The sequence below is a fragment of the Carassius carassius genome, chromosome 19, assembly GCF_963082965.1.
Source record: "Carassius carassius chromosome 19, fCarCar2.1, whole genome shotgun sequence".
Lineage (NCBI taxonomy): Eukaryota > Metazoa > Chordata > Actinopteri > Cypriniformes > Cyprinidae > Carassius > Carassius carassius.
In genome coordinates, this window is record NC_081773.1 from 19,594,013 (window position 1) to 19,617,154 (window position 23,142).

Sequence of the window (23,142 nt, forward strand, 5' to 3'; positions counted from 1 at the left end):
CTAATCCTTTTCATTTTCAGCGGGTGGTCCTGGAGGCTTTTTCTCCTGCTGCGGCAGAGTCTGGGGATCTAAGTCTTTGCCCTGTGAGAGCGTTAAAGACTTATGTGGATCGTACTGCCCCATGGCGTGAGTCTGACCAGCTGTTTGTCTGTTTTGGACATAAGAATAAAGGCCATGCAGTTACGAAACAGCGCATGTCCCATTGGCTGGTGGAGGCTATTTCCTTGGCCTATGAGGCGCGCGGGCTCGCTTCGCCCTTAGGAGTAAAAGGTCATTCCACGAGAGCAGTGGCTTCTTCTCAAGCCTTTCTCAGTGGATCTTCTATGGATGATATCTGTGCTGCGGCAGGCTGGTCCTCACCGAGCACTTTTATCAGGTCTTACAGTCTGGATGTGAGGATGGCTCCTGGCTCCCGGGTTCCCTCTGCTTGAGCAGATGCTTCCTTGGATCCAAGCTATCAGGTACGTCAGGCGTGATGGTATAGCGTTCCCATACGTGGTGACGTCACCGCAGCATCGAAGTGACCTATGAAAGGGAACATCTCGGTTACGTATGTAACCTTGGTTCCCTGAATAGGGAACGAGATGCTGCGGTTCTGGCCGTGCCATACCTTGATAGCTTTCTTCTTCTTCTTCGTCATGAAATCTGAGGTAAATGGCGCGCGGCACCAGGTATATATATGCTTACGCATGCTGGGCGGTGCCACGCGCTATTTAGCCAATAAGATTGGCGGGATGGTATAGGGCTTCAGACATTCGTCACACCGAAGGTGTTCCCATACGTGGTGACGTCACCGCAGCATCTCGTTCCCTATTCAGGTAACCAAGGTTACATACGTAACCGAGATGTTATCATATGCATAATATTTCCAGGTTAAATCCGCAAACCAACTATCAAACTATCAACACAACTCCACCAAAAACCTATAATCTTCTCGTCAAGCTGAAGAAACGACAGGTAGGAAAGCTGAACTACCACCAGATGTCGACATTTCCACCGTTTAATTGTCAAAAATGGAAAGCTCGGGAAACGCATGCATATTCGTCATTACCAGCTTGAAGAAGAGTCAAAAGAGAAGATCACATGCTTCTCGAAAAAAAGCACCATATAATGCAGACCAGCGGAGGAGTTGACTGTAGAAATTATTATGTAAAGAAAAGGTATAATATATACAACAATATAATATTAAATATTCAATGACTTCTATAATATTTAAACATTTACATAAGATACTTTATGGTTTCTGTTTCAGTCTTGGCTCTGAAAAAAAGACTAAAGCATCACTAAAGAGAATGAGCGTATCCTTCAGCGTGCATACTCTGAGTTTTTCATATTATGTGTTATTAAAGGTATCCTCTCAGCCACCAGTTTCAGCAGAGAGACATGGGAAGGCAGAGAATAAGAAAACTGCAAGAAATGAGCATGAAATGTCTACTAACATAACGGATGAGAGAAAGGAATGTGATGAAATTATAAAATCTGAACACAAAGATACATCACAAGATGAAGTGTATTTCATGCAAGACAGGGTGTAAATCTTAAAGATAAAACCAGATGAAATGTTTTTCTATATCTCTAGAAGATTATATTCTTATTGAATTAAGTGGTGCCATTGCTGTGGTCAAGTAACGGTTCAATTGTGAATCATAACCGCTAGTGTCACTTTACACAGTTAAGGTTCTGAGCATGTAAAGCTCATTTAATCTTTTAGCTCCTGTTTTTCTTTTTCTTTTCTTTTTAATTTACTGTTTTATGTTATTATTTATTTATTTTATTCGGGTTGTATTGTAATTTCGTTTTTATTATTTCCCTCTTATAATAGCCCGTACAAGTTTAAATCTTAATAAAAGCATTAAACCAATTATGTCTGACATACAACCAGATATGACTATCTCATGTTATGTTAAATGTCTAAAATTTTACAATAAATATTTTAAAATGAAGTTTTAAAGTGCAAGTGCACTTAATTTTATTATTTATTTATTTTATCGATTAGCTATGCCTGACTTTGCGATCATGAGAAGCGCTTTGTATCATAACTCTCTGTGCTCGACTTAGCAGGTCTGATTATCCGAACATCACAAGGGTGGAATTAACTGAACATGTCTTTCGGTTTAATGTATTAACGATTAATGATATCTCTAAAAAACTGACAAAGACATGGTGTAAAAACGGCGCCACAGGTACGTATAACATTTATGTTACACCGTGATGATACATGTATGTTGGTATTAGTTTATCAGACAGCTAGCTTTGCTAACTTTACTGGGGCCTTTAAAGGATGAAACAGGACATTTGACACTGTTGTCGAAAACATGTGTTGTTAAATATATATTTTAAGATAACCACAAGCAAAACTGAATGTGTCTAAATAATAAGCCTAGCAGATTAAATGGATGAGATACTCTCGGATAAATACAGTTTACAATTAAGCATCACTGCTTAAATGTGACATAAGCCTAGCTTAGTACTTATCTTATTTGCTCTGTTGCATTCAATTATGTCTTAGTATATTCGCTAATGAGCATTTTGCAGTAATGTTACGGTCAAATTATTATTTATGTTAGATCTCATCCACTTCACACATGATCTGTTATGAATTCGCTAAAAAAAAAATAACGGAGCAGAGCTCTTTTCTTCCGTGTTTGTATTAATAATGCACATGTATGGTTAACAGTCGAAAATTAGCTGAACGTGTATACGATTAAAACTAATATAATAAACAACCAGCATAATGCGAGTTTATGAGTACTACTATGGCGGAGGCTTGGTTCCTGGGTGTTAATGACGTATCAGGATGGTTCGTGAATAGTCTTACCTGATTGGGTGAAAGGCAGACGTCTGTCAGGTGGCCAGTGAATGGAGCCTACGAAGACGGAAGGGTTGGCTCATGAATATTAAGTATGTTAGTTGATTGGACGCTCTTAGCGGTAACGTCATTAGCAGATCTTCGCCATAGTACAGCTCTCTAGGAATCACATGACATTGAAACTCGTGTTTGTTGTGTTTTCATCCCCCGGCCTTTTTTTGCCATTCCTCTATCCACATCACTTGGCCACTTACAGCTAGTTAGTAAAGTGTCAGTCCTGTTTCTGAAATGAGTGAATAATAATTAATAATAAATCCTGTAGATATTGGTTATCACTTTCTCACTGACATGTCTACAAACATCTTATAAATCCTAAAAGTTAACTGATATCACATTGTGCAGAAGTTTTTTTGTTATAAAGGGAACTTCTCTTTCACAGTCTGCCTTGTGATATTGTTTCTTGTTGTTCTTCTTTTGTTTTATAATCAGTAAGTATGGCTGATTATGTCTTCATTTGTAGTGTTTTGTAGTGAGGTTCACATTATATAGCTCGCATGACTGACTTCTACATTAACTTTCTGCTTTAGTTACTGACATCAGGGTTTATTTAGATATTACTGAGACATTATTTATTTAAACATTAACTAGACACAAGAGTAAAAACCGAAGTTTTTTAGGACACAAATATAATCAAACACACATTATTGTATCTGGATTTGGACTGGATTGAGTCTGGTTTGGATTGTCCCTCAGGGGCAGTGACATGGCTGCTGAAGACAAGGCTTCCTCCTCGTCCTCTGCGATGGACTGGAGCTCCGAGCCGCCACTCTCTCCCACCAGTCCGTCCCATCTAACACACTTCAAACCCCTGACCCCCGAGCAGGACGAGCCGCCCCTGCGCTCCGCCTACAGCTCCTTCGTCAGTCTGTTCCGCTTCAGCAAAGGTGAAACTGAATTTTTATTGTGTTGTAATCAACATCTGCATCTGCATTTCCATCATTTTTTTTAAAATGATGAAGTTTGTTTCAAAGGTTCACTGTTTGTTTTATGCCATCAAATACCGATTCATGAATATCATCCCCCATCAAACAGCTTTATGCAGTTATGTAAGTGTAGTCCTTTTTAATAAGCTTATTTGGAAATTGGATGCAAAGTATTTTGTATTCCTGATTGACTGTTTGGTTTAGGGCTGCACAATTAATCAAATTTCTAATTGCGATTACAATTATGGATGCCACAATTACGTAATCATTCAAAGCTGCAATTAATCGTGCAAAGACAACTTATGTTATTCTGCGTGCTTAAGATGCATTTGTTCTTTCTACATTACCTTAAAGGTTTTTCCCATTATTAAAATTTTATGGTTTGTATAACATTATAAAACCATTCATATTTTCACTTTTTTATAATTCAAAGAGGAAAGAAATCCAATGTATAGTTGACATTTGAGGCTTAATACTATAGAGAAGCACTAAAAGTTTTTCAGTTCGAGTATTTTCAGCTTGTTTATTTTGATATAAAAATAAGGCATGCAGTTGCATCTAACAATGATATAAACATCATTCAATGTAAACTGTGATAATCGTAATTAATAATCGCCATTACAATTTCAAGGGAATAATCAACAATTATGATTTTTGTCATAATCGTTCAGCCATAGTTTGGTTGCACATTTAAAGCATAACTTGAATCTGATTTCTGGTAGAAAAGTACAAGGTTACATGAAGTAGCCATTCTAGTTTTAGAGAATGTGCTCTACTGAAAATTCCAGAAAGTCGGTGGTGGGAATTGTATTGAACAGTCAGAGGAGGGAAATAAACAGTCATGTGATTTTGCTCAAAATATACCAAGAACACAGTGCCCATTCTGTATGCTTTCATGGGGTTCTTTATTTTACTCTCATAGCTTTTTTTTTTTCTGTCCCTGTGTATAATACCAACACAGCATTCCCGCTGGAAGCGCTGCTGTTCAAGAGTGAAAGTGGACCCTTTAACAAGAAATTATAATAAGACATAAAGCTTTAAGAAAGAATATTTAGGTGCATCCTGTCCACGTGCATAGGAGTTTTACTCAGAACTATTCATAGGGCTAAAAGGAATTGATGATCTCTATTAAATTTATAGTTCACTTTACATTAAGGAGTAAACAGCTTACAGTGAGGAAATTATGTGCCCTAAGAACACTTTATAAAAGTGAAACTCCTACTGCATGTGCATTAATTATGAAATAGATGATACTCTAGTGGATTTAGCAAATGTTCAACATTTGCATTTGTGTTGGACATTTGATGATTTTGTTTAGGTAATATATTTGATCAGGTCAGTGGAGCTGAAGAAATACTTTGACATACCACAACAGAGAAATGTCAGGAATTAAAATTTAATTTATTTGCATATTATTGATGTATCTAGATGTTTTGATTTACAGTTAATCAGAATGATAATCCATACAATTTTCAATTCATTATAAGTATTATTTTTTATAGTGATCAACTCTCTAATGTGTCCCTTTCATTCCTTTTAGAAAAAACAGGTGCAAACATTGCACCAGCAAAAAAGCTTGCTAAACTTGGTAAGTCTAGATTTTGTACGGAAATAAAAGTATAGGGAAAAGAAGATTAAAAGAAGAACCAGCAACCCAATGCAAATCACCACAAAATGTGAAATGTTCTACCTTTTGATGGAGACAGAGGTTTTCTGTTGCTTTCAATTGTTCAGAGGAAGGACGACCTCCTTCAGTGACCGAGAAAAGTCAGTCGGCTTCATCATCACCTCAAGGGCCACGGCGCAACTGGGCAAGTCCCTCCCATTCTATACATGGCTCCGAACCCCACAGGAAACATTCAGAACTTTTCAGAAGAACATCCACTGCTTCAGGTACAAAAACACAAGATTGCATATACTTGTATAATTGTACACAATTGTCTTTTTTCAGCTGTCCACAGTTTATCGTCTAGCATTTTTCCCGTAGACAAAAGCATTGTTCTGTATTCCTCAAAGCATTCTCTTGCTAGTCCTATCAGTGGTCTCTTTGATTGATGACTAGTCACGGCAGCGTGGTTCTCACAGGGTTTATCATTGAAGATAACAGTGATTCGAAGGTTAGACTCTGCCCTCATATAATCCATACAACTCTCAGGAGGGCCACTGGACATTCACTATTAGTGAAAATACAGACAACGGTTCAGTAAATCCAGGAAACAGATTTTGTTTGGCTGTAAACCTGGAAAACTACATTCTAGAGTCATGACTATAATTCAAGTGGTGAACAGGTATTGTGAACCATGACTTTTTATTTGGTTTGAAGTTGCAAGATGATTTCAAAATGACTAGAAGCTCAACATTTTGTGAGTGCTGATTGAGTTTTATGATAAAATATTGCTTGTGCCGGAATCTTTTAGGCTAAAGTTGTTGTATGTTCCCTTTTTTGTTCACAGTGGACTGGGAAGGTGAGGATTCTTTATTCTATTTCATATGTATGAAGTCCTAAAATGCTTCAATTCATCAACACCGAGTTGAATCTTGTGTGTACACCGCAAAAAGAAAATATTTTCTTTATCAGTATCTTGTTTTGTTTTAGAAATGAAACAGTTTCTTGAGAAACAAATATACAGTACTAAGATTTGATTTCAGAGAATATATCTTTAATCACATTAGGTTATTTTTTCTTAACAAACTGCCAAATAGCTTTGTCTTATTTTAAACAACCCCCCCCCCCCCCCCCCCCAATAAAAAAAATTTGACGAGGTCAACTCGTTTCTCTGAAAACATGAATCTTACACTCATTTATATTTATTTTGTTTTAAGGATGTTTAGATATGCTTATTGGAAAAATTAACAGAAATACTGATAAAGAAAATTAATTTTGCAGCGTATAGTTTTAAATGAACCACATTTGTTGCATGTGAAAAGATGGCTGCGTCAACAATTTGAGCTGAACATTTCGGTTATGATCTTTTAGTTGTTAGTTTTAGTAATTTCACATGCTTCTATTCATTCATAGTTTAATCGTGAGAATCATAATCCTGAAAATCCTCGCTGTCCTATGGCGGCTGACATAAGCAATCATTGACAGGATTAAAGAGTGCTGTTGGATATTTGACTGCAGGCTTTGGTTTTGAATGAGCATGTGTGTCATGCATATTCACCTTCATATTGTACTTTAGGGTAAGTCTAAAAAAAATAGTTTTGTATTTGACTATTGTTTTTGTTTTGTCTGTTTCTTTGCATTTATAGAGGGTCGACGGAAATCAGAAGCTCCTCTGGGCAGCCACGATCCCCGAACAGCTGTCCAGCTGCGCACTGCCCTCAAGAGACTCAAGGAAATCATGGAAGGGAAAAGTCAGGTATTGATTTCCCGTGAACCAGCTGTATCTGTATTTTTAAGGTTTTTTAAGATGAATGTCATTGCATTTTTATAAAGTTTATAGACAAAAAAACCTACCCACATTCTCCAGAATACACCACAGAGTAAAGCAGTGGATTGTAACTTATATTAATCATATTAATCATGTTCCAGGACAGTGATCTGAAACAGTACTGGATGCCGGACAGCCAGTGTAAGGAGTGTTACGACTGCAACGAGAAATTCACAACCTTTCGACGCCGTCACCATTGTCGACTCTGCGGTCAAATCTTCTGCAGCCGATGCTGCAACCAGGAAATTCCTGGCAAGTTCATGGGCTATACGGGTGAGTGTTGTTGTGGTGTTCACTGTGGGAAGCCAGGGTCTCATTCTGACTGCTGGTTTGTGGACGTAGCCTCTTTGAAGAGGCGTTCGACAAGAAGATGAGCAGCTATTTGAGATTAAAGAGTAAGACCACCTCTAGCATGCTGCGTGTGTTTGCGGTGGTTTGACATTTTGGGGGTTTTGATTTAAATGGGTTGTAGAGTGGACTAACTGGTTTGATTTCGAAAAAGGTAAGAATTTGGGTCTATGCACTTTGACCTTTCAGGAGGAATCGGTGCCTACCTAAAAAGCAAAAAAGAATTCTTCAGTACTACTTTTGCAGATATTTTATGCTGTAAACTTATTTGAACTATTCGATCAGTTAGACTACATTCTCTGAGAAACTGTTACTTTGGTTATTCTTATATTCAGGTTGGTTTTGGAGCCCAAACATTAAGCTTTAGACCTTTTCAGGGTACACAAGTTCAAACTGATCTCTGCCAGGGATCTTGGTTGTCCAACTTCTCTAATCTTGTCTCTTCTGGCTTTTTCCCCCCATACTGCAGGTGATTTACGGGCTTGTACGTACTGTCGTAAGATAGCATTGAGCTACGCTCACTCAGCTGACTCGAGCTCCATCGGAGAAGATCTCAGTGCCCTTTCAGACTCGCCCTGCTCAGTGTGTGTCCTGGAGCCCACCGAACCGCGCACACCTGTGGGGGGCCGCAAAGCCAGCCGGAACATCTTCCTGGAAGAGGACCTGGCCTGGCAAAGGTGAAAACACAGAAAGATTCAGAAATTGGGCGGGGCTTAAGGACATATCACTATCTCTTCCATTGTTCCCACTCACTTTACCTTATCCCTCTGGTGTTTCTCTGCTCTGTTTTAACTCTGCTTTCTTACCATGATCATTGCGCTCGCTGTTTATCGCTTTTACTTGAGGATGGTTGAAGGATTGGCCCTTACATTTCTGATGATTTCAGATTTTTCCTCTGTTCCTCATCTAAAGCATAGAAACAAAATTTGTAGTTAACAAATCAAATGGGAGGAAAAGTGGACAATTTAGATGTTGTTTTTTTGAGGTTTATATCCATTAAAATAGTTTGCTGTAAATCTCATGAATCCTGTCATAAAGATTTTTGGGGTTAAATTTCATTTAATTTTCAGTTCATTGCAAAAAATAACAGAAAGTGTTCAATACTTAATGCATGAAAGTATTGTTACGGTAAAAAAAACTCACAAGTTACATTTTCTTTATGAAAAATTTAATTTGGTAACAGTTTATTTTAAGGTGTCCTTGTTACACGTTAATTGTACTTACTATTAAAATAATGGTTAATTATGCATAATTACATGCAAGTAACCCTAAGCCAAACCCTGATCCTAACCCTAACCATATAGTAAGTATTAATTGATTTAACTCTGTACTTAAATGTTTAATTACGCTGTAACAAGAATTTATTTATTTATTTTAATTATTTTTTTGAGTAAAATATGATCTGGACATGTTTTCTTGGGATTCACCTTGCTAGCGTCGTGGACTAGCAGACAGTATTTAGAAAGGGTGGACACATATTGTTTTTTCATATGTTGCAGTCACATCTTCAAGATGTGTATGATTTTATTGTACTGTAGTCAGTTAACTCATTTATGAATTATTATTGCCACCAAGCTTTTTAATCATTCTAATTCGTTTTCGCATTCAGGATGGAATTCCCCCCTTGACATACCGAATTACGTAAAACAGTCACAGGATTACTGTAATGCAACTTTAATTCTCTCCACTCAGCTAACTCCTTCTGCTAATGTGTTGTGAGTCTGTCTCAATGCTCATCCTTTCTCCTTTCTCTCTCCATGCATAGAAAAAATTCCATTGGGATGAGGAAGAAGTGAGTTTTAGTGTTACTTTTGTTTTGCATGACCTCCTAGTGAAGACATGCTGCTGCTCTTTAAAGGGTTAGTTCACCCAAAAATGAAAATTATGTCGTTAATGACCCCTCATGTCATTCCAAACCCATAAGACCTCCGTTCATCTCCATTTAAAATAACAAAAATTATGACTTTATTCAGTATTGTCTTCTCTTCCGGGTCTGTTGGGAGCGCGTTCAGGGCGCTGATGACCTACGACGCTGCTGATGTGTTTTCTGGTGCGCCCAATAACAAAGATAACACATCAGCAGCGTCGCAGGTCATTAGCGTCACTGCAGTGTTGTGAACGCACTCACAACAGCCCCGGAAGAAAAAACAATGCTGAAAGTCGTAATTTTTCATTATTTTTGGACCAAAATGTATTTTTGATGCTTCAACAAATTCTAACTGACCCTCTGATGTCACATGGACTACTTTGATGATGTTTTTCTTACCTTTCTGGACATGGACAGTATACCGTTCACCGTTACCGTTTCAATGGAGGGACTGAGAGCTCTCGGACTAAATCTAAAATATCTTAAACTTGTGTTCCAAAGATAAACGGAGGTCTCACTGGTTTGGAACGACATGAGGGTCATTAATGACATTATTTTCATTTTTGGGTAAACTAGCCCTTTAAGTGTGACTCTGTTTCATGCATAGCTTGAGTGACATTTAATTATGAAGTATTTCAAAGAGAAATGGTTAAGCTGTTGCTGAGGTTTATTTGCGTGTATATGTGTGATTACTCTAGTCATCAGGAATCTCAGAACAGTGCTCTCAGTTCCAGACTTACAGCAGTCCAGGAGGATATGGGCAAGTCGCCAGCCAGAAAAAGGTGTTTTTTTATTTTAATCAAAGATATTTTCGTTCATTTCAGCACTTATTTTTATAGATTATAAATACAATATTTTATTTAATGTGTTAAGGTCAGCCAGTGTGACCAACCTGTCCTTGGACCGTTCCGGCTCATCCATGGTTTCTGAGAGTTCGGTTAGTCCACAGAACAGCCGAGCCCTATGTAAGACTGACCACAGTGAAGAGGAGAGGAAGATCCTTCTGGTAACAACTGTCTTTTGCAGGTTCCTCCTCAACTTGACTTCACTTTCGAGTTGTTGTTATAAACTCTGGTTATCTTGTAGGATTCCTCTCAACTTAAAGATCTGTGGAAGAAAATTTGCCATAACAGTACAGGAATGGAGTTCCAGGACCATCGGTACTGGCTGCGCACTTACCCCAACTGCATTGTGGGTAAAGAGCTGGTCAACTGGCTCTTACGAAATGGCACTATTTCAACTAGGTAAGAACCAATAAATAATGGTTTTGACCAGTTTTATTTTCGGTTCATTACAACTTCAAGCATAGTCAGATGCTTAATTGTATGCTATTAAATAGTTTTATTTCCTCTTGGTTTTTCCGACACAGAGCTCAGGCCATAGCTATTGGACAGGCTTTGGTAGATGGCCGCTGGCTTGACTGTGTCACTCATCATGATCAGATCTTCCGTGATGAGTATGCCTTATATCGCCCCCTCCAGGTGAGAACAAGTATTCTGTGGCAGGTTTATATCTGGACAGTTGTTTAACCCTTGTTGCGCGTCCTTTGGGACATTTCTGTCTTTTTCTTTTATCATTTTGTCTGTGTTAAAGGAACAGTTCACCCGAAAAAAAAAAAAAAAAAAATCAGTCATTATTTACTCTCCCTGAAGTTTTTCCAAACCTGTATGAGAAAAGAAAAGATGTTATTCTGAAGAATGTTGGTAAAAAAAAAAAAAAACAGTCGTCATTGACTTCCATAGCATTTTATTTTTACAATGCAACATTTTCAAGACCTTGAGTACAAAATTGTTCCCATTGAAACCCATTAAAGCAATTAAAACGGCCAATTGAACTGAACTGACATACAGTAATTTGATTATAATACTGTGGATGTATTGGTATGGATGTAAGTGTGGTTTGTATGTATGTACTGAGAAGTGTGTGTGTGTGTGTGTGTGTGTGTGTGTGTGTGTGTGTGTGTGTGTGTGTGTGTGTGTGTGTGTGTGTGTGTGTGTGTGAATAATTAAAATAAAAATCTAACACTGCCACAGAAAAAAAAACAATGCATCAGAATGAATGTTGTTGCTAATCATTGACATTTCCAAAACTGTAATAATCTGATTATCATTTACTAGGCATTAACTGGGTTTTAAATGATTAAATTCCTGAAAATTAATGAATCTTTGGTAATTACATTCAGGACTGATGTTGGTAAAACATCTGAAAAAGATTGAAAGTCAAAAAAAGAAAAAAAAAGATTCTAATTTGGCTTGTGTATTTTGAAGAGAACTATACAAAACCAAACTGATTTAGATCTAATCATCATTTAGTCATCACATCACTAATGTGTTTGTTGTATTTCAGAGCACAGAATTCTCAGAAACCCCTTCTCCAGACAGTGAGAGTGTGAATTCCTTGGAGGGACACTCCGAACCGTCATGGTTTAAAGACATCAAGTTTGACGACAGTGACACTGAGCAGCTAGCTGATGACAATGACTATGTCACACCAAGTAAGGATCCCATGAATGTTAACATCCTATAGCAGTCAGTGCATCTTTGCCTCACCAACTTGCTGGCCCCCCTCACAATTTTTCAGATTCGGCCAGCCCCAGCAAAAGAACATCTGTCAGCAGTTTCCACTCTGCAGTGGACAGTGACTCAGCCGCCTCCATCAACATAAACGTGGAGCAGGACAATGTCAATTTTCACATCAAGAAGCAGGCCAAGTACCCACATGTGCCTCCTTACCCAGCCGAGCAAAAAAGTATGGAGCCCCATGACCCGTTCACCCCAGAAACCGACATCCATGCACCAAGTGAGGAGAGGCGGAGAGGCCCATTGGCCATCCTGGTTTGCCTCAGTCTGCTTCAAAAGCAGCACTAACTCACTGGCTCTGTTCCAAACCCTACTGAGCTGCTTCACTCTACATAGGCAGCCAGCTAGCTACCTCCAAAGAAACCTTAATGATGACTCATTAAATTATGTACAGCAGTTTACTATCCAGGGTCAAAGAGTAAATTTAAAATGTGCAAAGAAAAAGTCTTGATTTACAATTTAAGTTATGAACAAATTAAATGCCCATTAGGGGGCAAAAAACATAAAATGATAAATAAAAATTATAACTTGAACTCAGTATAACTTAAGCACAACATTAATTGTACTTATTAATAATTTCAATTGTTTTTAAACAAATTCTAAAGGCTTTTTCACATAAAGCACGATAACTATAACGATAAAGATATAGTTCTAAAAATCGTTCTCAATATTAAAGAATAGCAGAGTCCACACTACAGCTATAATGATAAAGGCACAGAGAAACAATATCGTTGGAATAATTTTCAAAATGATTTTTTCCAGCTGATGAATGATACAAAGATTGACAGCCAATCAGAATCAATCCTGCTATAACGAGCTCGAGAATTTAAAGTGGCAGGTGCATGTGTGCTTACAATAAACAAACGATATAGTTCACTGGTGTGGACGCTAATATCGTTATCTTCATAGGTATCATTCTTGGTTATGAATGGGGCTTAATTCTGAATAAAAAAATACAATAAAATAAATCTGGGAGATGCATTCTGGTATTGCTTTATGCTTCAAGAATCCATGTGCCACTGCCTTAGACTGAAGCTAAAATGAGGCATCTTATGAGACAGCCTAACTTTACTGCTTTATATTTGTAGCAGGCTTTGCTTTAGGGCATAGTGTTGATGTTGTTAAATCTTTTCTACTCTAGGTAAACAGCTCATTATGGTGTGGAACAGAACCAATGTCATGCTGATCTGAGACTCGCCATTCAATACTAGTCTGACCCTCCAAACTATAATTAACAATTGAAGTAACAGCCCTAACTATGCCATATATCCAGCATGAATGATTTTTTCCTTCCCAGCCTCACATGGTTTGTCTTCCCAGTATAACATTTCATATTAATACATTTCCAGTTTGTCATACTCCCTCACAAGCATGGTTTGCTGCTACGTCATGCGTGCCTCACAGTTGCAAAGCAGTGACACTGACTTCCACTTCCTCAAAATTACCGTTGAATGCATGTACCAGACTGTGGCATGGTTTTATAGCAGCATTTACTCAAATTAATATTTATTTTAATTATATGTTAAATCTAAATAATTCAGTGTCCGATGTCTACACATGACTGTTCTGTCTCACATGCACTCTCTCTCTCTACGTCAGTGGAAGTCCTACTCTCTGAAGATGGAGGTCAGAATATATCCATCAGTGATGCCTTCATTAAAGGTAATTGTTTCTAGCATCCTTTATTGTAGTCTGTTGCAATACTTCCATTCAAAAGGTTGGAATTATTACGACATGTATGGTTTTGAAATATGAAGCTTAAAGTTTAATTCGAATTTTTTTAATAAATCAAAAGCAAAAGGACAGAACGGTCAAAAGAACCTAAAGATGGTAACCAATTATAAAAGAGTATTTTGAATAAATAAAACAAAATTTGATCTGTTGATCATAAGGTCTGTCAGAAATTCCCTACAAGCAAATCACACCTATGGGAAGTGCAACAGAAAGCATGGGATGGAACCTCGTGCTAATTATTTTCATAAACTAACTGCTTGGGCATAAGGTCTGCAAAGTTATCATTGCTGCTTTTTTCAATGAACAGAGAGTTTGAAGAACAGTGTTAAATAGATAGTAACTTGTTATAATAAATCTTTACACTTTGTCTCTCTCTTTTGTAAGTCACTTTGGATAAAAGTGTCTGCTAATTGCATACCTGTAAATGTACTTTTTGTCAATTTAATGTGTCCTTGGTGAGTAGAAATAACAGTTTACTTCAAAAATAGTATAGTGTGCATGACCTATTGTCTCACCGATGCTAATGGGGTTTTCCTCTGTAGAGTCTCTGTTTAACCGGAGAGTTGAGGAGAAGGCTAAAGAGATGCTCTTCACACCTCTCGGCTGGCATCACAGCTCTCTGGACCAGCTTCGGGAAGAGAACGGGGAAAAGAAAGCGATGGAGCGTTTACTGTAAGATATCAGAGGATTGGTATTTTTAAAGCAATAAGATGATATTTCTATTAATGTACAATTAGGAGCAAAATACTTTAAAAAGAATTTGTGGTCGAAAAATGTAATAATGACATGGTATGATTAAAATATTATAAATATAGTTCAGTGTCTACTTTATGGTCACACAAGCATCACATGTTTAATGAGTTTAGGGACTTTTGGAAGCACACATCATGATTAATGCTTCCTCTTCAGGTCTGCTAATCACAGCCACATGATGGCGCTGCTGCAGCAGCTGCTGTACAGCGAATCACTGTCTCTCTCCTGGCGTGACATCATTGTGCCTGTGGTGAGGCAGGTTGTGCAGACGGTGCGACCAGACGTGCGCAGCTGTGATGACGACATGGATATCCGTCAGTTTGTCCACATCAAGAAGGTGAGGAACACATTGGACTCAAAATTGATGAATCTAGTTTGAAATCTAATATTTGCTTTTTCGTAGATTCCTGGAGGAAAGAAGTTTGACTCTGCTGTAGTAAACGGCTTTGTTTGCACAAAGAATATTGCACACAAAAAGGTTTGTGTTGATTGAACATTATGCCACAGAGAAGGTCATGTAATATATGTACTAACAGTCACAGGCCTTTCTCAACAGATGAACCCTTACATCAAAAACCCCAAGATCCTTCTCCTCAAATGCTCCATTGAGTATCTATACAGAGAAGAGACCAAGTTCACTTCCATTGACCCGATTGTGTTACAGGTAACGGTCACTAACTCCTACATGATCTCTGTAAATGTGATTTGCAAATTATCTTCAGAGAATACACTAAAAATACAAGAATCTGAGAAATCGTTTAACTAGCCATTTGTGCCTTCCAGGAGCATGAGTTTCTGAAGAACTATGTTCAGAGGATTGCTGACGTCCGACCAAACCTGGTGCTGGTGGAGAAGACTGTGTCCCGGATCGCTCAGGACATGCTACTGGAACACGGCATCAGCCTCGTGATTAATGTCAAACCTGTTAGTACCTTCTCCAAGGCGTCTCTTCAAAAATATACTCAACATAGCTGCCCATTGATAATGCCATAATCAGAGATGACACGGCACGGCTTTTATGGGTTGTTTTGATCTGGTTTGTGTTTTTTAATCAACACAGCAAGTTCTGGACCGTGTGAGTCGAATGACTCAGGGAGATTTAGTCATTTCAATGGACCAGCTTCTTACAAAACCTCGTCTGGGTACCTGCCACAAGTTCTACCTGCATTCCTTCCAGCTGCCAAATAGTGAGTCTTAATTTCTGTCTTTTTTTTTTTTTGATGCATGTCAGGTTTGACAACAAATGTTATTCTTTTTAGATGCAATTAATCAATATTATACTGGTTATTCATTTTCCAATTTTTTGTTAATATTGGCTATTTAACTGTGCATGCTCATTTTTCTTTTAAGTTACTTTTGTCATCATCTAATACTCTAAACTGAACGTTAATTGGCATGTTCTTTTGTAATTAGTTTTTACTGGTAATTCTAAAATGATCTGTAAAATTCACTTTATAATTTTTTTGTTTGCAGATGAAATGAAGAGCCTTATGTTTTTTGATGGGTGTCCTCCTCAGCTTGGCTGCACTATCAAGCTCCGTGGTGCTTCAGAGTATGAGCTGGCACGGGTGAAAGAGATCATCATTTTTATGGTGTGCGTAGCGTACCACTCACAGCTGGAGATCTCTTTCCTCATGGATGAGTTTGCTATGCCTCCTAGCCTGGCTGAGAGTTCCTCTTTCCCATGTCTCCTGGAAAGCACCACTTTGGAGGAAGAGGAAGATAATGATGGTTCAACGCTGGGGGATGACTACCTCACGCTTCTTCCAGAAGGAGACTTTGAGCCAGGGCTTCAGGAGATTATCAAAGCCCACAGTAGACAGCCTTCCAACTCAGAATCTTCTCATAAAGATGGAGAAAGCCCCAGAATAAATAAAAATGGTTCAGTTGCTTCCTTCTCTGGAGGAGAGGAAGAGATTATAAAGACCTCCACACCCCTTTCATCCTTCACTTCCAGCCTTCCCCAGCCGGTGTCACCACCTTTCCTTATTTCAGACCTGAAAGAGACGTCACAGGAAGTAATTAAAGCACCTAGTGAGGAGGAGAAGAACAAAGAGCTGGAGGGGACTCTGGTCCATCGGGACAGCACCAGCTCTGAGAACTCCCTTCCACCAACCCGGCTCTTTAGGGATCCCTTACAGGATGACACAGGCCTGTTTGTGACCGAACATGTAGCTTCTTCAGATGACCGCCTCAAATCCATCTCAGCTTTGTTTAAACAGGAGCTAAAAGACATCATCCTCTGCATTTCACCCTTTATTACCTTTCGGGAGCCATACCTGCTCACGGCTGCTGGACTGCGTTGTCGTAGCCGGGATTATTTCCCAGAACAGGTTTACCTCTCACCTCTCTTGAATAAGGACTCGAAAGAGCTGGACGGACGCCGCAAGAGGCAGCTGCTGAAAGAGTCTGGCCCTAGTTCTGGCAGCCTGACCAACGGTACTGTGTTGCACCAGCGGACCATCCAGATTTTATCCTGTCACAAACTCACAGGTGCCCGTATAGTAGAGCAGCTAGGCAGTAGTCAGGAGCTGGCACGCATGCTGGCTGACTATCGTGCCCAGGGGGGGCGCATTCGGCAAAGAGAAGGAATGCAATTCCGTGAAACCCCACCCACAAAGTCGTCAATAAAGTCAGACAGTGAAGAAGATAAAGGGGCAGGACTGAATGAAATGACCTGGGCTAATAAGGTGAGGGTTTCTTGTCTGCTAGTATGTTTATTCTGTTACTTTATGCTACATTCTGATTAGTGAGCCACTTTAAAACTTTAAATGCAGAACCTTGATTTGTGTTATTTATTTTAATTACTTATCTGTTTGCATTAAACATGGGTTGCGAACATTAAGCTGCTGCTCACTGCTAACCAAATACTTCCTATAAACTGCAGAAAAAGATGATTGGTTTAAAATGTTAATTAAAAATACTTTATACTATGTTTAATTGTTTTTATGTTTCAGATGGACTGTTTAAATCCAGTCAACCATCAGAGGCTCTGTGTGCTGTTCAGTAGCTCTTCAGCAGAGTCTAATAATGCCCCTAACCCCTGCGTTAGTCCATGGTAAACTCTTAGCACACTTGCATTGTCTTAATAATTTAAGATGTATGACATATGCTGGATATATGTCATACATGTATTAACAATGTATGACAAAGCATGTTACTTGACTATATTCTCAATATGCAGGGAGGTCTAGCTTTTTATTGTATCTGCTATGTATTTACAGGATTGTAACAATGGAGTTTTATGGAAAGAACGACTTGACTCTTGGCGTATTTCTAGAGAGATACTGTTTTAGGTATTGTATTAAACCACGCATCTATTTTTGTTTCTTATGTTGGTCATAGTACCAAAATTTCAGTAGTCAATTCAAATGAAATTTCATGATTACTGATAGCGGTTCCGATAGTACTGCAAAAACGTATTTGCTCTTTTGCTGTTTATTCTGATTTTGTGTTATATGGGTGTGATTCAGACCCTCTTATCAGTGCCCCAGTATGTACTGTGAGACCCCCATGGTTCACCACATCCGGCGCTTTGTGCACGGTAACGGCTGTGTCCAGATTGTTCTGAAAGAGCTGGACTCGCCTGTACCCGGATATCAGCACACAATCCTCAACTACTCTTGGTGCCGTATCTGTAAACAGGTAACACAGTGAGCATTTGGATAAAAATATATATATATATATGTAAAACTAATGTAAGGTATTTTGTTACTATAGTATGATTCACGTGAATTGTAACTGTTCTTTTTCAGGTTACTCCAGTAGTTCCTTTGTCTAATGACTCCTGGTCCATGTCCTTCGCCAAGTATCTAGAACTACGATTCTATGGTCACCAGTACACCCGCCGGGCCAATGCAGAGCCTTGCGGCCACTCCATCCATAAAGATTACCACCAGTACTTCTCCTACAACCAGATGGTGGCTTCATTCAGGTGTGCATCTTCACAATATACTGTAGATCTCTTTATATTCGAATGTGCAGAATACGAGTACCTTAGTACGTTTTTACAAACATTTAATCCAAATGTGTTCATGCTCTTCTGTCATCTGTAGCTACATCCCAGTGAGGCTGTTCGAGATCTGTCTGCCTCCTCCAAAAATCATCATCAGGAACCAGGGTCCCTCTAAAGCCAACTTGCAGCAGGACCTCAAAGACTTCTCCCAGAAGTAAGATTCCCTTCTGGACGTCTCTTGCCCAGCCTCATAAACCTCCTCCAGATAACAGCTAAATTAATGAATTTCCATTGTTTGTAGGGTGGCTCAGGTGTACCTTGCCATAGATGACCGTCTCACCTCTCTAAAAACTGACACCTTCAGCAAGACCAGAGAAGAAAAAATGGAGGATATGTTTGCACAGAAAGATGTGGGTTTTTTTTTTCAGGACTTTCATTCAGAGTATTAACCAATGTCCAGCTACTTTAATTAAATATGTTTTTTTTCTTAGATGGAGGAATCAGAGCTTCGCAGCTGGATAGAGAAGCTACAAGTGCGTCTGCAGAGCAGCACGATGGACTCGCCACAACAACTACAGACTGTGCTGGAGTCAGTGGTGGTCAAAAAGCAGGGTTTGTGTGAGACCCTGCAGTCCTGGAACAACAGGTGAGGACTGATAGAGACTGAAACTAAAGATCTGCCATCAGAACAGTAGAACTTTTATTTGATCTTGTCTCCAGACTTCAGGACTTGTTCCAGCAAGAAAAAGGCAGGAAACGTTTATCTGTTCCTCCCAGCCCTGGCAGACACAGACAAGCCCCATCAGATGAGACCAAGGTCAGTCATTTATAGTAGTTTGCTCAAGTAAGCCACCTCCTGGACTTTAAATAAAAGCATCTACTTCATACTTTGGATCATTTTTATTTTATTTTTGATTGATAGACTAGTGCTTTGGAGTCCTCTCCTCGTAACCCATCCCCTGTGGTTCCAAATGGAGAGAAAGGTGAGTTCATTAGCCCTTTATTCATCTTGAAAAGGTTGCTCTTGATTGTTGCACACAGTCGACTCACAGTCGTTTCTTACAGAGGACCGTCATCTCAACACATTTCCGTCAAGTTCAGGGTCCTCATCATTACTACAGTTACCGTCTCCGACTGAGCAAGCTTCAGACGTCATCACGAGCGGACCATCTTTTCCTGATCAGGACTCTGTCAGCATCCCAGACGGTAAACTCGCTTTAGACACTTCCTTGTGTTTGAAATCACACATAATCATCCCACCTGACTTACTCTCTCTCTTCATCTCTCTACTTCTTGTACTGTTTAGACATGTTTGATGGACACTTACTTGGTTCCAGTGACAGTCAAGTAAAGGAAAAGTCCACCATGAAAACCATCCTTGCCAACTTGTTACCCGGCAATAGCTACAATCCCATCCCTTTCCCTTTGTAAGGCTGTTATGATATTATGGATACTAAAAAAGCAAACTAAAGATGTTCTTTCTCAAGCTGATAAAGGTCTATTTTTCTGGTATGTTAGCGACCCAGACAAGCACTATTTGATGTATGAGCACGAAAGAGTTCCTATAGCCGTGTGTGAGCGAGAGCCCAGCTCCATCATTGCCTTTGCACTCAGGTACAGCTCCTTTGTATAACTAAAAAGTAGATCTGAAAATGCTAAATTTATGTATTTATTCTGAAATTTATTTTAGTATTCATTTTAATATATGTTTATGTATAGTTTTGGAACCGTCATTTCAACAAAATATAAATTTTTGCTAATTAGATTCAGTAAATCAGTCTGATTTCTGCATATGAATCCAACTTCTCAATTTAAATAAGACATTATTCTCCTTATCCAGCTGTAAAGAGTATAAAACTGCCCTTGATGAGCTTACAAAAACAACAGCAAAGACAGGAGGTGATGACATATCTCAGGCCATTAGGTACATCAAACACTAATTTCCCTCATCTGCTTTATTGTTTCTGTGTATATTTGTAAACCAGCAAGCTGGTTTCCTCTTTTCTGTCATCTATAGTTCTGGAGAGAGCAGAGTAAAGAGCAGCCCAGCCAAACCTAGTGACATCAGCACGTCACAGCTGAGCCGCAGCAGCATTGATGCTGACCCACTCAGTAAAACTAACCCCACTTCACCAAATACTAGCCACTTACAAATACCATTTAGAATTTGTTCTGATATGGGATTTCTAATGAAACTTAATGTTTCTGGGATTTCTTTTGCAGAGGAGCCTGAAAGTGGAGACAAACAGAAGAAGCAGACAGGAAACCCACACATCGAGCTTCGTAAGTATCGGCCTCAAATAGCAGATTGAACAATTTTAGGTAGATATTATTGACCCTCTGACATTAAGTAATTGTGGGTTACAGACTAACCAGTAAGTCAGCTGTTTATCTTTTCAAAGTTTTCAAATATATTTGAAAAATAAATGAGCTATTTAATAATAACTAATTGTTGGGAAGTCGTGGCCTAATGGTTAAAGAGTCCTCACAGTGTGTGTGTGTGTGTTCACTGCTCTGTGTGTGTGCATTTCGGATGGGTTAAATGCAGAGCACAAATTCTGAGTATGGGTCACCATACTTGGCTGAATGTCACTTCACTTTCACTTCACTACGACCATAAACAATAAATCTGGAAATCATACTTACAATGCAGAGTTCTCAGACGCAAATGCCAAGTTCTACTGCCGAATCTACTATGCGGAAGAGTTCCATAAAATGCGGGAAGCGATTATGGAGAGCTCGGAGGATGATTTTGTGCGATCGCTCTCCCGCTGTGTCAACTGGCAAGCTCGTGGTGGGAAGTCCGGTGCTGTTTTCTATGCCACTGAAGGTACAACCGTGCAAAATCCTTTACAATTTTTTTTTTTCATTAAGGTAGTTGCTTTTATTAAGTGAAGACTTCTAGGTTGTTGGATGTATTTTACTAAACATGCTGTTTCTCTTCAGATGATCGGTTTATTCTAAAACAGATGCCGAGATTAGAGGTTCAGTCCTTCTTAGACTTTGCACCCCACTACTTTACTTACATCACAGGAGCAGTCCAGCAAAAAGTAAGGAAATACATACCTTGTAGGGCTAAGGTAGCCTTTTTGGCCCATTTCTGTTTTTCCTCTCTAAACTGTTCTTGTATCTGTTTAACAGCGTCCCACAGCACTTGCTAAGATTCTGGGAGTTTTCCGTATCGGCTACAAGAACTCCCAGAACAACACAGAAAAGAAACTGGACCTGTTGGTGATGGAAAACCTCTTCTATGGGCGAAAGATGGCACAGGTACATCTATTGAGACTTTAAATTAGCAGCTTGTTTCAGAAATACTGATCAGTTTGAGAATTTTGATTTTCACATCCTGTTACGTGGACCTGTTTCCTGTGTTTGTGTAGGTGTTTGACCTGAAGGGATCCCTGAGAAACAGGAACGTTAAGACTGAACTAGGAAAGGAGAGCTGTGAGGTGCTCCTGGATGAGAACCTCCTGAAACTGGTGCATGACAATCCCCTTTATATTCGCTCACACTGCAAGGCCATTCTGCGTGCCGCCATCCTCAGTGATGCCCACTTCCTGTCCAGCCACCTCATCATTGATTATTCCCTGCTGGTGGGCCGTGATGATGCTACAGATGAACTAGTTGTGGGCATCATAGGTGAGAAAATCTTACCCGTTATTTTCAAATCCATATTGGACTTTTCATTTAGTGCTTGTTAAAACTCTTGTGTATTTGAAGATTATATCCGGACTTTCACATGGGATAAAAAGCTGGAGATGGTGGTCAAATCGACTGGGATTCTTGGAGGTCAAGGTACAGTTATACCTTCCTAAAACATTCACAGCCATGCTTTTCTCAGAAGTTGAAAGTCTTACCTCTTGTTTAAACCCATGTCTCATCATCTTTCCTTTCTGACAGGTAAAATGCCCACGGTGGTGTCACCAGAGCTGTATCGATCACGTTTCTGTGAGGCCATGGACAAATATTTCCTCATGGTCCCTGATCACTGGACAGGTCTTGGTCTCAACTGCTGATTTACAACAAGGGAACATAACAGCTTGAAAGGGATATGCTGCTCTCTCATGTACTTTGTAGTGATTTAATGGAAGACCCACTGTAGTGCACCATCCGTTATCTGCAGTGCTGTCTGAAGCTGGGTGAAACTGAACCCCTCTCTTATCTACGCTTTATGCACAAATTGACCAAAACTGATGTGCCAAGACCCAGTTCCAGAAGATCCACAAAGATCCACCGAGGAGACCAAACTGAAATGGCTGAACTTTTAGAACCCTGTAATGCAGTAGTGTTTGTTTATAACCTGTTAACTGTGGATGATGTAAAAGTTTATAAATGTACAGAGAAATGTTATTAAAGATTATTAATACTGGTAAAAGTGTCCGTTTTACGATATATTTATCAATCTAGGTGAAAAAAACCGAATACTAAGACATATCGTTAAGGACTGTTCTTTTGTGAAAACTACGTACTTCTGCATTTTCCACTCACCATGGATAGTCATTGGGAGTTGAAATCACAGATTTTTAGCCAAGCTCTCACGCTCATGGTAACGTTCCCTATAGTATAATGAAACATAATACACTTGAAAAAGAGAATTATATATATACCTAATAATCAACTAATTTGTGATTTTATCATGACAAAGACTTTCCCTGTTGAAAAAAACAGCATGTGCTGGTT

At 39.1% G+C, this 23,142-nt stretch overlaps 1 protein-coding gene across 8 annotated transcripts; it reads left to right on the forward strand.

The window, feature by feature from the left end:
* Positions 1–2,047: 2,047 nt before the first annotated feature.
* LOC132095312 (1-phosphatidylinositol 3-phosphate 5-kinase-like) lies at positions 2,048–22,837 on the forward strand. Of its 8 annotated transcripts, none has more exons than XM_059500164.1 (43): positions 2,048–2,183; positions 3,563–3,753; positions 5,333–5,380; positions 5,527–5,685; positions 7,045–7,154; positions 7,328–7,499; positions 8,044–8,251; positions 9,340–9,366; positions 10,140–10,223; positions 10,315–10,447; positions 10,528–10,685; positions 10,811–10,922; positions 11,788–11,935; positions 12,022–12,240; positions 13,620–13,682; positions 14,297–14,426; positions 14,664–14,844; positions 14,911–14,985; positions 15,064–15,171; positions 15,291–15,431; positions 15,568–15,694; positions 15,981–17,197; positions 17,465–17,565; positions 17,732–17,803; positions 17,981–18,152; positions 18,263–18,441; positions 18,563–18,676; positions 18,764–18,872; positions 18,954–19,108; positions 19,183–19,279; positions 19,385–19,445; positions 19,528–19,668; positions 19,769–19,889; positions 19,981–20,076; positions 20,303–20,386; positions 20,480–20,574; positions 20,686–20,745; positions 21,116–21,292; positions 21,409–21,512; positions 21,604–21,732; positions 21,843–22,101; positions 22,183–22,257; positions 22,363–22,837. In XM_059500164.1, the coding sequence occupies exons 2-43, from the start codon at positions 3,573–3,575 to the stop codon at positions 22,476–22,478; spliced, it is 6,318 nt and encodes a 2,105-aa protein (XP_059356147.1). In that variant the 5' UTR covers positions 2,048–2,183; positions 3,563–3,572; the 3' UTR covers positions 22,479–22,837. The 8 variants fall into 8 exon arrangements, with proteins under 8 accessions (XP_059356147.1, XP_059356150.1, XP_059356148.1 ...); XM_059500167.1 differs by having other exon boundaries at positions 12,022–12,189; XM_059500165.1 differs by lacking the exon at positions 9,340–9,366.
* Positions 22,838–23,142: the final 305 nt, after the last annotated feature.

Coding starts and splice junctions, on each gene's coding strand:
- LOC132095312 (XM_059500164.1), top strand. CDS start 3,573: ATGGCTGCTGAAGACAAGGCTTCCTCCTCGTCCTCTGCGATGGACTGG. Junction 3,754..5,332: donor TCTGTTCCGCTTCAGCAAAG/GTGAAACTGAAT, acceptor CATTCCTTTTAG/AAAAAACAGGTGCAAACATT. Junction 19,109..19,182: donor CTGCAGTCCTGGAACAACAG/GTGAGGACTGAT, acceptor TCTTGTCTCCAG/ACTTCAGGACTTGTTCCAGC.